The 17,846-nt window shown below is 38.2% G+C and overlaps 1 protein-coding gene across 5 annotated transcripts in view; it reads left to right on the top strand.

Annotated features, from left to right (window-relative positions):
• Positions 1-17,846, top strand: part of RBMS3 (RNA binding motif single stranded interacting protein 3) — a gene marked incomplete at its 3' end in the record, with an annotated part of 718,132 nt that overhangs the window by 596,903 nt on the left and 103,383 nt on the right. For all 5 annotated transcript variants that reach the window (XM_080714872.1, XM_080714869.1, XM_080714871.1 and 2 more), the window contains exon 8: positions 7,597-7,643. In XM_080714872.1, the coding sequence (XP_080570998.1) occupies positions 7,597-7,643 (47 nt within the window). The remainder of the gene's footprint in view (positions 1-7,596; positions 7,644-17,846) is intronic.

Raw genomic sequence — 17,846 nt, 5'->3', positions numbered from 1 at the left:
AACTCATAAAACCAATGTCATTGTTCACAATCATTGCTAAGTTTCCTTCACATTCTCAGGAATCATTTATTGGTTATGTTGAAGAGAATAATTAAGTATTATTAATTTTCTTTTTGGCATGCAATCTAGGAATAGTGAGGCTTTGGAATTCCTTAATTATGTCCAATCAAATAACAAGTTTTAGGTGAAGCATGATAATATAGTGTTTCTTGAATAGATTCTATTATAGTGCTTATAGTTTTGGGGAGGTCCTGGGGATTGAACCCAGGGGCACTCTACCTCTGAGGCACACACCAAGCTCTTTACTTTTTGTTTTGTTTTGTTTTGTTTTAGAACAGGGTCCCTTTATGTTGCTCAGAGTCTCGCCAAGTTACTGATGCTTGTTGTAAACCTGTGATCCTCCTGTTTCACCCTCCCAAGGACAGGGATGAGAGGCGAACAATGCCATATCTGGCTAGATGGATTTTTATTTGCCCAAGATACAGGCTTCTGTACATAGGAATACAAAGTGTGAATTGTATAATTCCAAGGGTACCACTCACAAGTATAATGCTATGATTCTGGCTGAGTGTGTTAGTTTGGAAACTTTTTAGGTATGTGATATACTGATATAGTGTACTTTAATTTTCTTTTAACAGGAGATCCCTTAATGCACTCACAAATCTGCTATTAATAAACTAAAAGCCAGAGTTATCGGTTTTATCTCAGCCAACTTTAGCTAAGTTACTTGTTATGTTGTTTAACTCAAATAATAAATTATCAAGCTGGGTGTGGTGGTGCACACTTGTAATCTCAGTATTCGGGAGGCTGAGACAGGAGGATCATGGTTCATGGCCAGCCTCAGCTACTTAGTGAGGCTCTTTGCAACTCAGTGAGACCCTGTTTCAAAATAAAGAATAAAAACAGGGCTGGAGGTGTAGCTTGGAGTTAGAATGCCTCTGGGTTCCATCCCTAGTGCCGCAAAAAAAAAAAAAAATAGGGCTGGGGGTGTACCTCGGAGGTAGAATACCTCTGGGTCCCATCCCCTGTACTGCAAAAATATAATAATAATAATAATAATAATAATAATAATAATAATAATAATAATAATTTTTCTATTTTCAGACCTGAAATGAGCTTGTTTCTAGTGATGGTTCAAAATTTCCCCTTGTGCCACACATTTTTATAACTCTTGTTTATTCAAAGTTCATATTGATAAAATTCTCTTTATCACCAGTAAGTGAATGAAGGCCTTTAGAAGTTGCATGGGAGAGCGGGATTTCCCGTGCTACTATGATTCCACAGCCAAGTGTAAGCAATGTTGAAAAGATCCATTGCAAAGACCCAGGCTTGGCCCTATTGTGCTTCAAGACAGGGGGAACAATTGCTCATTTTAACTGAATCTATTTGGGACTGAGACAAAAACGTATTTATCGATATCTAAGTAGGCACATAAATATTATCAGTAACACAGTAATTGCATCCTGTATTGTGATTCTAGATAAATAAATATCTTGGTGGGATATGTTCAACTTTTTTAGCTTGTGTTTATTTTTTTGAGCAAAAATGAACACACACAGACTTTCTATCGCAATTATCCATTTTAACCCTCTCCACATCACCACCAACATCTGCTATCATAATGCCTCTGTCCCTTCAATGACTTCATCTGATGTACTGAGGACACAGTGAAGTAGAAGGAACGACCGTGTCCTAAATGGATTAGATGTCTGCATTCATAATGAGAAACTCTACTCTTATGTTCCCATTTGTTTTCTTAATTTCTCAATGTAGGATGACCTTTGGCAGAAATGTCCTTTTGGAGAGAATAGAGAATTCTGTTACACACACACACACACACACACACACACACACACACACACACACACATTTTTTTTGATGGTCTGGGGATAGAACCCAGGGGCATTCGACCCCCGAGATACGTCCCCTAAATTATTATTTATTTTGAAACAGGGTCTCACTAAGTTGCAGAGGGCCTCACTAAGTAGCTGGGGCTGTCTGCGAACCGCGATCCTCCAGGCTCAGCCTCCCGAATGCTGGGATTATAAGTGTGTACCACCATGCCCAGCATATATATATATATATAATTTTTTTTTTTTTGGTGGTACTGGGGTTCCTGGAAGCCCTTCTACCTCCAGGCTACACTCCCAGACCTATTTTATTTTTGGAAACAGGGTCTCTTAAGCCAGCGCGGCTGGCTACCAACCTGCGCGATCCTCCTGTCTCCGCCTCCCAAGCGCGGGGATTACAAGCGTGGGCCACCACGCCCGGCTCAAAATATATTTTAAAAAGGTATTTTTAAAATAGCTTAGTTAAACCGAGCATGGTGGCGCATGCTTGTAATCCCCGCACTTGGGAGGCAGAGACAGGAGGATCGTGCAGGTTCGAAGCCAGCCTCGCTGGCTTAAGAGACCCTGTTTCCAAATAAAATATAAAAAAAAAATAGGTGTCTGGGAGTGTAGCCTAGAGGTAGAAGGGTTTCCAAGAAGGCCAGTACCACCAAAAAAAAAAAAAAAAAAAGATAGCTCAATAGCATTTACTGAGCGCCTATTCCTTGGGGGCAGGGGACTGGAGAGAGAGTACACGCTATGGACAAGCAGGTTCCCCGCCCTCTGAGAGCCTAAAGTAGCTAAGATATCTACACAGGAGATTAAAATAGAATGTAAGAATCTAATTTAGCATTGTTGACATCAAATACTTGGCTGTAACTGGATTCATATCTACATAACACTAAGAGAAAAACAAAGCTCATAAAATTAGCAGTCACAAGGACATAGGTCATCTTCGTCTTGTTGTTAAATTAGAGCTCTCTCTTTGTTTTCCAGGGCAGCTAACTGCGCGCTTGAGTTATGTTCACTTACAAGGCAGGGATGCTTCCCACAGTTGGAATACTCCACCTGGTCCCTTAGTCAACAGAGGATGCTCTTGGCTTTGGGACCTCAGTGGCATAGCAAGGAAAATGTTTAGAAATCCACTTGGGCTTTGGGCTGTAGGCATTTAATGAGTCCTAAGTTCTTTTATGATGCACCATTCGGAATATTTCTCTGCGAATGTTAAGGAACCAACTGTATCACTTTTTATAATGTAGCAGATACTATGTTCCTCTCTTTCAAATTTGTTCAGGAACTCTACTTTCGGATAAAGGGATAAGCTCTAGAGTTTAAATCACACATTCCACAGCTTCCAAGCTGAGCAATCACACTGGGTGAGTTTTCAAAGTCTGCCAATGTCAGTTCCCTCCGCAGTGGAAGGAGAGGATTAAAGCGCATACTTAGTGGTGGGATGCAATAAATGAGGAGGTGCGGATGGAGCGCTGAGCACAGAGTCTGGCAAACTATAGCCGCACAAGTAGACACTGTCAAGCTATCATAGTATCATCAGCACGACTCAGAGCTTTTTAACTTGAAAGCCAGGTTTCCTCTGTGTTCCCATGATGAGAATGTTCTAACCCTTTGATTTCCAATTTTATGCCATGTCACTTTATTTTTAAGTAAACGTTGTTTTTAATGGTATGCTAATTTGAGAGCATATTTGCAACTGATGATAACTTCCAGCTGAATTTTTACTTATGTTATAGAGCTGAAAAAGCAGAAATTAATCTTTTATCTTTGACCTGTCACATTACCTTAAGATTTTTTAAATAAAATCATATTCCAAATCTCAAAGCATTATTTAGCACTGCAACACTAAGTGGTTTTCAAGTTTCTAGCCAAGTTTCTTTATAAAGGTCATGTAAGCATAAAAAATTAAGAGCTGGTGGGAGGAGGGTAGCTCCGGTAAAAATTAAAAGAATATGAAGCCGGGCGTGGTGGTGCACACTTTAATCCCAGATTTCGGGAGGCTGAGACAGGAGAATCACAGTTCGTGGACAGCCTTAGCTACTTAGTGAAGCCCTTTGCAACTCCATGAGACCTTGTTTCAAAATAAAGAGTAAAAAAATAGGGCTGGAGCTGTTGCTCAGAGATAGAATGCCCCTGGGATCCATCCCTAACACCACACACACACACACACACACACACACACACACACACACACGCACACAGAATATGAAGGAAAAAGTAAAACAAAACATGAACTGCTGCTAGAAATCAAGGAAAAGTCTGAGCTACTATTGAGATGACAAATTACACAGGTCATATTTTTAAAAGAGAAAGATGACTTATTAACTTATTCTAGTACTTGGAAGACTGAAACGGAAGGACCTAGGCTTCAAGGCAAGTGTATGTTAACTTAGGGAGGCTCTGTTTCAAAGTGAAAAATAAATAAAATAAGGCTGGGTAGGGGATAGGTGAGAAGGAAAATCCCTCACTACCAAAAAGAAAGAGGATTCATAAAATAAAGAATACTCTCAAGTTCCAGGGGTATATAGCTCAGAAGTCAAATGCCTCTGGGTTTAATACCCAGTACCATACATAAATAAATTATGTTTATAATACAGCACGGATTAGAGTACATCATGTATCATGTAGTTTTAATACATCATGTGTCAAGACAGGCCTTAGAAAAAGAAGAAATGGTAGTCTAAATGATTATCATTTCAAATCTTCTAAGAATTTTACTCTCTCTCTCTCTCTCTGTTTGTATAAATTTTCTTCCTTCAAACCTTTTGATCCCCATTCACATTCAGTCTAAAAATAGTTTCAAAGGTAGTAGAACAATTCTGTCAGCCCATCTTTCCATTAGCTTTGTTAGGAAGAGCAAGTATTTGGCTCAGGAAGCCTCCGTGTATACCCATTAATGTGTACACTGCAAGCAGTAGTAGCTCTCTAATTATTATCTCTTGACATAACCTTTTGTACTCATTTGTACTTATTAATAACAAATATCTAGTTCCTGTCAAACTGATCTGTCTCAACAAACCCTCTATATTTGTTAAAAAGGATACTTTAGTCCAATAAACCACTTAGGATTTTTTTCTAAAATATTTAGCTCTTACAGTATTAATTCTGTCTAGAAGTTCTAGAAATACCCTATACTGGCTGAAACACTAAGCCAAAAACTTATCTGTTGTTGACAAATGGCAAACTGTCTTTTTCATTAGAAGTCAATTATACATGTCTGCAACGTACAAATAAAGTGAATATGAAAAACCAAAAATATTTGTGCGTGTCATAAGCCCCTCTTGAAAGTGACCGTCCTCAACATCACTTTTCTATGTATGTATGTGGTGTGGCACTTTCATTTGTTCCCAAGATATTTCAATTATTTTTGTGTGCGTGTGACTCTGGAGTTTGTATCCACGCCTACATATTTGGTGATTACATAAGAATGATTTCATGGTTCTAGCTTAACATGAGGGTGGCTAGACAGAGCAGATCAATCGATTTCTTTTTCATCTTTGTGGAAGGAGACAAAAGGAAATTGAATGCAAAATCTACATTAGAAACATGGAATTACAACTCAGCAATCTGTTACACATCAAGTGCAAACCAAGTGTGGCCAAGTGTAGCCATGGTGCTGTGACAGTCAGCCAACAGTTAAGTTAAAAATAAAAATTTAAAAAAAAAATCTTTGCCTTGTTTTGTTACTATCTCGGTCAGCATTCTCGCTGCAATAATCCAAAAACAACTAACCGCCCAAATGAGATGAAGGAAGATATATTTACTCATAGTTTTCTTGGAGATTTCAGGTTCGGACCATGTGAGGCTGGGGTCTGAGGGTATCAGGACCTGGTGGGAGGGAGCAGATATAAAGAAACTGGAGCAAGGAAGCAAGGGGGATTCAAAGACAAAAGCACAGTCCCCAAGGCAACACCCTCAGGGACCCACCTTCTCTAGCCACATCCTACCTGTCTTCCTTACCACCCAGTAGATACATTGTCATGCATTCATCCACTGATGAGACAAAAACCCTTATGACTCAGTTGTATCAACTCTGAACATTAATACCTGAGCTCTTCTGGGAACAGTCTATATCTAACTAGAAGAGTTCTCCGCTGTTATGATATAAAACATATGACCTGACCCTTTCTCGCATGGTCTCTTGCTGAAAGTTCTCAGAGGCAGGAATGTCCTTAGGCAAACTCCTGAAGGAGTTGAAGCATATATTAATTCCCTACATTTTTGCAATAATGATTTCCCCTTAGTCTCTCGACCTTCTCTGGACTTACTCTGTTCTCCAGAGGCTCATGCTGTCTCATGCTGCCAAGCTCCTCTCTGTGATATTATTTCTCTGCTCAAAAATACCCAGTGGTTCTCAAGAGAAGTTGGACAATCCAGATCCTCTCTCCTGACCTTTCCAGTCTTATTTCCCACTCTTCCAACCACAAGTCCTATTACAAGTGGATCTCCCACCTTGGTGTGAATAGTTACGCACTTCTTACTTTCTACCTCCTTTTCCTGAGCTGGCCTTCACTTCCCACCTACTCATCTTCCAAAGCTTGCCTTAGTGGTACTTCTTCTCTGTGCCCCACCTGACTATCTCCAGCCCTCCTCCTTTGTACCTCATCCATATCACTTACAGGATACTGATCACATATTTCTCCATATTATGATATTTATCTTGTCTCCAGGCATTCTGCTGGACACTTGACAAACATAATCTCATTTATATTTCACAATAATTTGATGAGGTTGGTATTATGGTATTTAACAGTTAAGGAAATTGAGGTTCAAATAGGTTAAATATTTGCCCAAGGTCACTCTACTAGGAAGGAATAGAGAGAGGAGCTGGGCTAGACCTGTCAGACTCCGAAACACACATCCTTTCTACTGTACCATACAGACATCTACTCGGTTCCTTCCCCCTTGTGTGCTGAAGGATAGAACAAGGAATTAAGAGGGAAAAGAGGCCCATGTAGACTTTCTGACCAAGTATATATTTAACAAAGAAATACAGTTTATTAATAATTACTATGTTTCTAGCTAGGACAGATTGGCTAACTAAAATCCGTGAGGAATTTTTGCTATGAATCAGCAATCCAAAAGTTCATATTCTTTTCCAAAATCTCTATAAGTTACAGAAGTATGGTTTTTCAGAGACAATCTTGTTCTTAGAAACAGAGCAAAACTTGGTCCTTATTAGCTGCATGGCCTAGAATTTCCATTATATGTAAATGACCTCCGCTTTCTACCATTCTAAGTAGAACAAGTACTAGCAATCTATCAGGACAAGAACCTGGTGACTCATTACCTCCATACCCCTGAGGCACAGAATCTATTTTAAAGTAAATATTTTCTAAAAGGTTTTTTTTTAAGTTCCAATGCATTTTAAGTCACTTTTATATTTAACATGACCCCAGGATTCACTCTTAATGTTTTTCGCGGCATGAAATGCACAATAGCTATTCTTGACAATAGTGAGAAATGATAAGGCTATTAAATTAGACAGAGGGTGGGTTTAGAGAAACCGAAATGGGAGTCAACCAAGCACATGGCACTGTTCATTGGTTTGTCTAAATAGACTGTATAAACTACCAATTCACTGTTGAGTTCTAGTTTGTGAACAGTAAAAATGGCAAGGAAGGTGAATAAATTTATATACACCCAAATATGCCTAAATCACTGAAAGTCAAGATAAAAGTGTTTGAACTGAAGGCCTCGGGTAGAACAATAAAAATGTTGAGATTTGTTTTCTGTCCTTTCTCCCTATGTACAGGCTGGGATGGCTCTGACCTATGACCCCACAGCCGCCATACAGAATGGGTAAGTTGATTACATTTTCTCTATTTTAATTCCTAAGAGATCTTTGAGCTCGGATTGAATACCAAAGGAAAACAAATGTTCAAATGTGTTTTGCTTTTGAGTAATGTCTTCAAACCCAGAATTGGAACCAAATTTTTGTTACCATTGTAATGATTGTTTTCACCATAACTGATTCTGAACTCCATTTTTACATTTCCTTTGGTCACATTAAGCCCTTCTCTCTTCTCTTCTACTCTCTTCTGTTCCCTACCCCCCCAAAAAAGACACAATATAAAAAATTGGATGTGAAGAAGGAGTAAAGATAAAGTTAGACTGGAAGAATGATCTGTGTTTCTCTAGTTAAGACTGTTGACCTTGCTATTCAGTCTAGAAAACAAAGTTCAAGCTGGTCATAGTGGCACACACCTATAATCTCAGTACTTAGGAGGCTGAGATAGGAGGATCACAGGTTCATGACCAGCCTCAGCAACATAGTGACACTCTCCGCAAACTAGGAAGAGCCTATTTCAAATACATTTTTTAAAGGACTATAAGTTTGGTGGAGGTAGATTGTATCTGGGGTTAGTTCCCCAAACTAACACACACACACACACACACACACACACACACACACACACACACACACACAAAGAAAAGGTAAGGAAAAAAAAAAGAAATTACCTCTCAGTGATTTCTAGTCTGTACCCAGGTTAGTTTCTATGTTAATACTTCTTCCTTCTGATGATCAGGGTAATGATAATGAACAGGAGTCAAGTCCCTAACATAAGTGACTGCATGTCCATGGTTCATTTTAATTACCATCTGGAAAGCTACGGCCTCTTACTTAGCTTAAGATTCCTCCTCTGAAAAATTAAGACTCCCTTACCATGTGGTCTGGGCCTCTCAAAAATTTTGTGAATTCTAAATATCTTGAGTTGAAACTTTCTTCTCACTTCCTGTTCCTTTTGCTTTGCATTGACTTTCTTAAAATTGACAATAACTATGCCTGGTTGGTTGCTTTATGTTTACATCTTTCTGTGGTGGAGTTCTCCAAGGCTTGTATTTATCTTTTGATAAGAGGCAACTGTAGTAAAGACCTTAATGAAGACCAATGTAGAGGAAAGAATGAGTTAAAGTCCATTTTTATGTTTGGTCAGTGACCTCTATTAAGATCTGTGGGCTGCTGAAAGTGTTTACGTAATTACATTTTACGGAGAGTCATTCTGACAGTCATTTATTCAGTCATTCAACAAACATCCAGTGAGTCTTGAAAGCACAGTGGTATGTTCCATCAATTTAGAAAAACAATATATGGGACAAACCCTTTACTCACAGTTTTCTTTCTATAAAGAATAACCAATGATTGTAGGTTGACAATAGAAGCTTGGTCCTTTGTCCTTTGGTTGATTAAAACTTCTCTCTAGCGGGGCGTGGTGACGCACACTTGTAATCCCCGCGCTTGGGAGACGGAGACAGGAGGATCGCACTGGTTCGAAGCCAGCCTTGCTGGCTTAAGAGACCCTGTTTCCAAATAAAAATGTAAAAATAGGTCTGGAAGCGTAGCCTGGAGGTAGAAGGGTTCCATCCCCAGTACCACCAAAAAAAAAAAAAAACAAACAAACAACAACAACAAAAACTTCTCTCTAGGAGCAAAACGTAAAAATATCCTTTCATTTGTCCAATAAGCACTTTTTTATTTCCAACAAAGCACTATAAACTTGGTGAGTAAAAGAATTGTAAAGACATGAGATGAGATGAGATGAGAAAGTCCTCTAGAATTCCATTGCACAGTTGAGTTTAAATGGTTAACTCAAAAGGTCCCTAATAAGGCAGAGTGTGCTAACATGATGGTGATGGAATCCAGGTGCTATCCTGGATAGAATGGGCTTCATTGAACACAGGCTATCCACAGAGCACTTTGTGTTTGTAATTCAGTGGAGTCAAATGGATGCATTCGATCTGAGAGTCAAGTGAGTACAGGCAGTTACAGTTAAAAATTGATTTTGGAAATTTAAACACTTAGTGAAAAATAGAAATAGTAAATAAATAGGTACCTGAATGTCCACTAATTATACTCAACAACCGTTAATATTTTGCAATATTGTACATGCATATATTATGTTATATGCATATGTGCAATATTGTAAAACATGTCTCATGTATAGATACACATATGTGAAATATGTGTTTATATATGTATCATAATATATATATATATATATATATTTATTTATTTATATGTCTTATGTACATATGTGTCTACCTATCTGCAATATATATCTACTTATAAATGGTACCTATTTGCCAAGTCTCATGAAAAGGATTGGAGATATCACATTGACCTAGATATACATAGCTTTTATATCATAGAGCTTATATTGCTAAAATATAGAAATAAAATAACTTACTTTTATACTTAACTATACGTACACTTAAGTATTTAATTGCAAGAGAGTTAATTATTATCTAGATTAATAGAAATTTTTGGTTTGACCATAGCAAAGTAAAATTTATACATCATAACACTTTACCCCTAAGGTATACAATATACATCCTCAAAATTACAAACATTATGCCAGGGAATTTTAGTACAAGTACCACATAAAATGGAATAAAGACCAATTTCAAAATATTATCTCTTCTCTGTATTACTTTCAGTTGTCTTCCAAATGTGCTGTACCGCTCAGTTGATTGTGAAATAAAATCAAATATCACATCAAAACACCTTAAGAGCTTTGTCTCATTTACTAACAGTGTTATCTCTTTGGGTGAGTTCTGACATTCCCATCTTACAGCTAAATAAATGAGGCTGTTCAGTAGGCATTAGAGGTGGAAGTCAAGCACAGGTCTCTGACCCAAAGAGAACCAGATGGCTTTGCCCAGCTAGCATAAAGAGGAAGCTGCATAGGAACAGAAGGAGTTGACATTGAATATCGAGCACTCTCTGCTGGTGCCCACACTGATGTTCACAAGGCCACATGGTTTATTTAAGAACAAACTTGAGACGGGAAGGCCCCCCATGCTTATTGATCAATTGATTGATTTTTGGTAATGGGGATAAAACCCAGTGCCTCATGCATAACAAGAAAACATTTTACCACTGAGTTACATTCCAGGTCTTTAAATCAGGTTTTCAATACCTTCCTGACTACTGAATATTCCTTTTAGCTTGCATATGTATACTCAGGACTATCCCTCTTATCTATAAAGAGAACAGAATCAAAACAGTCCTCTCTTCTGGCAGGACCTGTCCAAAAAACACATGGTATTAGCCTCTTCACTAGTAAACAGCTTCAGTTGTGAATTCTAGACTCTAAGTTCACCGGAATATCTCTTGCTGATGTTTTCAGATGTCTCCATATTTGACAGCTGTAACTGAAGCTATCAAGTCCTTATATATTTGAAATCTTGTTCATTTGACTTGAAAAAAATTACTCTTTTTTATTGGTACGTTGTATTCATACATCTTAATGGGGTACAGGATGGTAGAGGCATACATGGACACATCACTCATTCAATCCTCCCCCAGTCCTCACCTCATTCCCTCCCTCCTTCCTCCTCCTTATGTTTGGCTTAGTGATTTATTCTGATATGTTTGTGAATGTACATCATTTTCAATTAGAGAATTTTCCTCTTCCCCTCTCCCATCCCCCTCACCTGCCTAGGTTACCACCCAGTAAATGTATCCACCAATGAGATTGCAACCCTCATTGCTTATTTATATCAACTTTGAACATCAATATGTGAAGTTTTCATGACACAATTTATATCTAACCATAACACAACCCCAGTGTGTATCCAAATCCTGCCCTTTATCTCTTGGATTCTATAGTACGTGCATGTGGACACATGTGACCATGAACCATTGTGCCTACTTTAGTTTTCTCATCTGTGAAGTAGAAATGGCAGTATTCACACCTTTTCATAAGACTTTGCAAGGATTAATGGACCTGCTGTGATGCTACATAATCAACCTTGATATTAATATATAATATACCATAATCAAATATTGGTATTATTATTTCATTGAGTATGGTATACCCACCATATTTGGCAATTATCCTGTTTAATCATGTATTTGACACACCTATTTCCCATGAGACTACTAACCCAGTGAAGACACATGTCATGTCTTATTTTTAGTAGCAGCCTGTTCAACCCAGTATTGTGTGTGTCAGAAGTAGGAAGTGGCCGGGCATGGTGGTGCACACTTGTAATCCCCGTGCTTGGGAGGCAGAGACAGGAGGATCGCGCAGGTTCGAAGCCAGCCGCACGCAATGGCTTAGGAGACCCTGTTTCCAAATAAAAATGTAAAAATAGGTCTGGGAGTGTAGCCCAGAGTTAGAAGGACTTCCAGAAATCCCAGTACCACAAAAAAAAAAAAAAGAAGTAGGAAGTGAGTGCAGGGTGTGGTGACACACACCTATAACCCCAGTCCTTGGGAGGCTGAGAAAGATTTACAGGTTGACCCTGTTTTAAACTAAAAATTAAAATAGGACTGGGGCTATAGCCCAGAGGTACAACATCTCTGGCTTTAATCCCCATTAGTACAAAATAAATAAATGCACAAATACATAAATTATAAATAAATAAAAATAAATAAGCATTACTGACCATAGAAGAGTTTTTTTTTTTTTAAGCAAGTTAACACCATTCCTCCACCCAGTCATCAGCCCATCCTGTTCACAGGCTAAACCTCAACTTGATTCTTCTTAAGCACAACCTCTCATATCACCCAAGCAAACCTCCTATGACTTTCTCATGTCTTGATTTAACAAAAAAAAAAAAAACTTTGGAAGCATTTAACTCTCCATTGTACTGTTTGTAACAAGAAGATAGAATTTTTATCTACAATAGTGAAATGGGAAGTCACAGGGAGTTTATAATTCAGTATTCTCATTCGTTTGATCCTTCTACATATTGATTCTTTTTAACATGTTTTGCTCATCTTTGGTTTTATTACCTTGTATAGTGATATCCCAATAAGAAGGAACTGACAGAACAACCATTTCTATATATGTAAGATGTCAAAATTACTGAAAATATTTTCACAACCTAATGTTTCTCTGACGAATACTGGTTTCTTGTAGAAATGTTGACACTAATTGAGATAACTTACCCAAAGAATCTAATATCAATGTCTTGAATAAAGCATGTTAGCGTGTCTTCCCATTGCTGTATTCTATATAGCATTCAGACCCAACTCAGACTGAAGTAACCTAACAGAGAGAGAAATATTTATCACTATAGGGAAGAGGTTGATCCTGTACCATGTCCGCACACCAGAAGCTGCTATCCAAAGTTATAGTACTGTTAAACATAGCTCACTACTGATTGAGTTGAGTTATAAAAGATTCCAAAGTACCTCACAATGAATTCCAGTGTAGCTCACAATGGATTCCAATCTATCTCACAATTCTCTTGTGAGCTAGAATGTAAACATTATTTCCAAAACAGCACAAAGGACTAAAATTTTAAATCTATTCACTTCTTTATGTCTCAAATATGTCCGGAATAACATAGAACGTAGAGAGGGAACCGTTCGCTGGGAAGAGCCAATGCAGAACTGGAAACAGAGGTGGGAGGGAAACTTCTTTCTCAACATTTACTTCCTTACACTTTTTCTCAAAATAAAAAATGGAAAAAATGTGTTTTTCTGAACCACAGAGGAGAGGTGGTTGTGTCCCATGGAGGGTCTGAGAGGCTTCTTGGGTATCATAAGTCAGACTATGACTGGGTTGTAGCTCCTGGCTCATGCTGAGTCCGATTGAAATGTCCAGAATCCATCACCTCCGCATATCATACAGCAACCTGAAACTAAAATTAAGGCTCCCTAGTTCTTGGTTATGACCTAAAGAAGAACAAACATTTAGTAACAGGACCCTGGTGATCTAGGCTGTTTGCATTCAGTCTGTGGAAAATGTCAGTTCTGTCCTCTGCCTGCATTTATCCAAATTACCACTTAAGAAGAAAACGTAATTCAATGTCACTGCTTAGCTCAGGCTTTGAAGGTTACAGGGAAGAAGTATCCGAGTCCCTACAGAAAAGGGAAAAACTCACACACGCCTTTTTTGCAATAAGCTAACTTGAAAGAATAAAAATTTCTATTCTTCTTTCAGAGAGCTCTGGCAAAACTCTATAATTTGTTATTACTACTGCCCTATTGCTTTTTTAGCCATCCAATATGAAATCCCATCACTTCACATAGACGCAAGGGAGGTAGGTCATAATCCCTCCCATATTCAAAATTTCATCATCCCTGTGCCCTTCTCTCTGAGCGAGGCTGTGTAAAAGCTACCTGAATTGTTTTTATTTGAATAAAATGTATTCTTGGGGGAGATGGGAAAACGAATGTTTTCCATAGCGTCGGTTAGCCAGCTGTTTAGTACGGGCATTTGATATTAAGTGATACAGAAGCCATATCTTGTTACAATAAGAAAGAAATCCAATGTGAAGGATAGGTTGGCATTACAATAAAAATGACCAGTAACTTATTAATCTTGTGCTGTTATGTTACCCTGAGGATAGTGTTCTCGGTTCTGACTCCACCAATATTGCCTGTGGACGGGAAACACCAGTCAGTGCTGTTTATTTCAGTGTAAATAGGATTTTGTATGTTTTTCCTACAGTAAAAAACATCCTACCCTGGAGTGATTGATATATTCATGTTATTTTTTATTATCAGTGAAATAGGATTTCACCCTATTACTACTGACCTCCAAATCCCCTGAAAGTGACATTTTTTGTAGCCAAAATATTTTACTAGTGACCGACACTTGTGTTTTCTGAATTTAGAGAATACTTGCTTCTTTTTTTTTTTTCCTGTGCTAGTGGGGATTGAACCTAGGAAAATTCTACCTCCAAGCTATACTTCAAGCCCCATTTTTAATTTTTTTTAAATTTTGAAACAGGGTCTTGCTAAGTTGATGAGAGCCTCCCTAAGTTGCTAAGGCTGGCCTTGAACCTGAAATCTTTCTGTCTCAGGCTCTCAGATACTGGAATTACATGTATATACCCCCACACTTGGCTAATACTTGTCTTTAATGCCAGATAACCAAGTACATGTTTTCTTTTCCTTAAAAAATGGTGAGGTTTTTCAAAGGCCTGCTTGTAGTTGTTCAGGTCATGCTTCATTGACTTTTCTTAGCCTCTTTGGCTTTTGATATTTTGTTCTTGTGAAATTGAGTCTCCAGATGTAACTAGTATACATGCTCTAAGCAAGTTTTCTCAATCCCAGCACTATTAACATATTGGACCAGGTATTTCTTTCTTTTTTTCTTTTTTTCTGTGGGAACTGTCTATACATTGCAGAATTATTTAATAACATCCCGACCTGCACAGAGGAGATTCCAGTAACATCCACTCCTCATATTGTGACAACCAAAAATATCTCCAAACATTACCAAATGTTCCCTAGGGGACCTAACCACCTCTGCCTTAAAAAACCCTTGGCTCAGTGTAAAGGGGATCTTTAATAGACTTATAATACTCTATGAATTGTGGCAAAGAAATATCTCTTAAGTGGATAAACTATTTCCAAGAAAGTTTGATGGGCAGATCATTCTGTATAACAGCATGTTGCAGACATAATGGATACATTACCAGATATAAAAGCATAAAGGCATATATTTAAAATTACCTTAACTTTTATTATCAGAGCTGAACAGTTTTGCCAGTTTACTCTTTCGTGTTTCCCAATAGCATGACCCTTCAGCTTAACGAATTATGTGGATGTTCAAATTACTTTTTATTCAAAAATATTTTCAAATCATGATAGGGATTCAGGGCAGAGGCTGGGAAAAAAAAGCTAAGTGATCGAGAAATACATTCCACAGTTCTTCTGTTAAGTTCTGTTTTTTCTTAGCTACAGTACCTCTAAGACTCAGACACAGCAGCAGCCGCCTCTCCGGTCCTGGCTTAAGCAAGGGTTTTCTGTGAATTCATCTGGTTTATGTTTGGACTTGAGAAGAGCTTATTTTAGGATAGCAGAATTAGGGGATCAAGATGGTATGCTGAGTCCATTCTCCCTAGTATATTTCCCCTTCAAAATGACTCTCTGGCTTGAGTGGCAGTATTGGAACTTGCTGGGGAGTATGAAATATCATTCTTGTTTGATGGATAGGATTAGGACAGATAGAACAAAAACGCATTAAATTTTCCCCCAAGGGTTCCTTGTGTTAGTATCAGTTTACTTGGCTGGTTTCTTTATGTTTCTGCTCTGTTTTCCCCATAGGATTTCCTATAAACTCGGCCTGTCAATCCAATTTTTATTGCTTTCATTTTTAATACCCCGATTGGTACATTTTACAAAATAGACCAGCCATGCTAAAATGCGATACATGATTTTCTCTGTCAGGATGAGAGGTGGGACCTGGGTTTATACCAGAAGTTAAACCCCGATGTGGCGGATGAGAGCCGATTGCTGAGTGGTCATGGGCCTGTCATGCCACTATGAGTCTTGGATAAGTCTTCTTGTCGACTGCCTCATAAATAAGATCTGTCAAAAGATAAGACTTAAAGGGGGTTATTAAATGTAAACCATATTTTGCATTGAAAGGGACTATTGTGTCTAGTTACTATTGTCCTTGTGTGCATAGAGAGCAGGTATTAAATTTCCACTGAACATTTAGCAACCTGCACTAGATTCTCTGGGCTTTCAGCATCCTACCTGTGTTTGGGACCCACTTCCTATGTTTCCTATTATCTGGGCCTTGGTCATTTCATACTAAACTCTATTAATTCATCCCATATGTAGTTATTCTGTATCTATTACGCACCAGGCTCAATTCTAGGCAATATGTCCCAAAGGATTGCAAATCGTCACTGAGCTGATATTCTCCAGGTAGAAATAGTCAATAAATACACAGTGTTCTTCACCCTGAGCTGCATAAAAAAGTACCTTGACCGGATGGCTTGAACTAAGAAGTTTATCTTTTCCTATTAGCATTGAGAGTCTAGAAATTCATGGTCTGGACTCCTGGCATTTAGGTTTTTGTGAGAAGTCTCTTTCCAGCTTGTAGATAGCCACCGTCTGGCAACATCCTCAAGTGTGTGTGTGGGGGGGCGTAGGGCTCTTTAGTATCACAGTTTTTAAAAATAATAATACTTTTCTCCACTCAAAGCCCTGCCTTTGTGACTTCACTTAACTTTAATCACTTATGGTGGATACCCTTCAAATACAACCACACTAGCAGTTAGGAGTCCAACATTAAAACTGGAGGGGGGACACAAGCTTTCAATCTGTAACATATAGAAATATATTTCTAAAAAAACAACAACTACTTTGGGTAGTGTTAAATCAAATAAAAAATTAAATAAGAAAAAAGGGTAGAGAACAACTAGAGCAGAATGGCAGTTGCTATTTTAGCTTGACAAATTTCTTTTAAGAAGAGACAGTAGAGTGAAACCAACAATGAAAAAGAGGCAGTCCTATGGACCGATCGTCCTGGCCAGTACGAGGCGTTCAAACTGTGCTTTCTTTGTAATAGACAGTCTTTGGAGTCATTTTGAGGCGGCTGGGCAAACTGACCAAGAACAATTCAATTGACTAAATGCAGCAACTCTAAAATATGGTTTAGATCTTCCTTACATTGCGATTTTCTTTTTTAAAGAGACAGTGAAAGCTGGGTGTGGTGGTGCATGCTTATAACCCCAGTACTTGGGAGGCTAAGACAGGAGAATCCAGGTTTGTGGCCAGCCTCAGCTACTAAGTGAGGCCCTTGCCAACCTAGTTAGACTCTGTTTCAAAATAAAGAAAAAAGAAAGAAAGCTAAGGGTATAGTTCAAAGGTAGAATGCCCCTGGGTTCAATCCCCAATAGTGCAAAAAAAAAAAAAAAAAAAAAAAAAAATATATATATATATATATATATATAGAGAGAGAGAGAGAGAGAGAGAGAGAGACAGAGACAGAGACAGAGACAGAGACACAGAGACACTAATGAGGCATAATTTATCCAGAGCAAATTTCAGTGTACAATTCTATAATTTGACAGATGCATACAATTCTGTTGCCACAACAGTCATGGTGTTGTACAGCTACAAACAACCTCAGACTCCATTAGAATCCAGTGCTGCTTTCACACCCAGACTTTGGCACCCAAAGTCTGTTTCTGTTTTGTCCCTATAGTTTTGCCCATCCATACTCTGATATAAATGGGATTATGGAGCATATTATAATTGAGTCTGTCTTGTTTCATTTAGCAAAATTCACTTGCCATTCAACA

This window comes from Muscardinus avellanarius (genome assembly GCF_963383645.1).
Source record: "Muscardinus avellanarius genome assembly, chromosome: 18".
In the NCBI taxonomy this organism is placed as follows: Eukaryota; Metazoa; Chordata; class Mammalia; order Rodentia; family Gliridae; genus Muscardinus; species Muscardinus avellanarius.
This window is presented reverse-complemented; position numbering and strand designations above follow the sequence as displayed.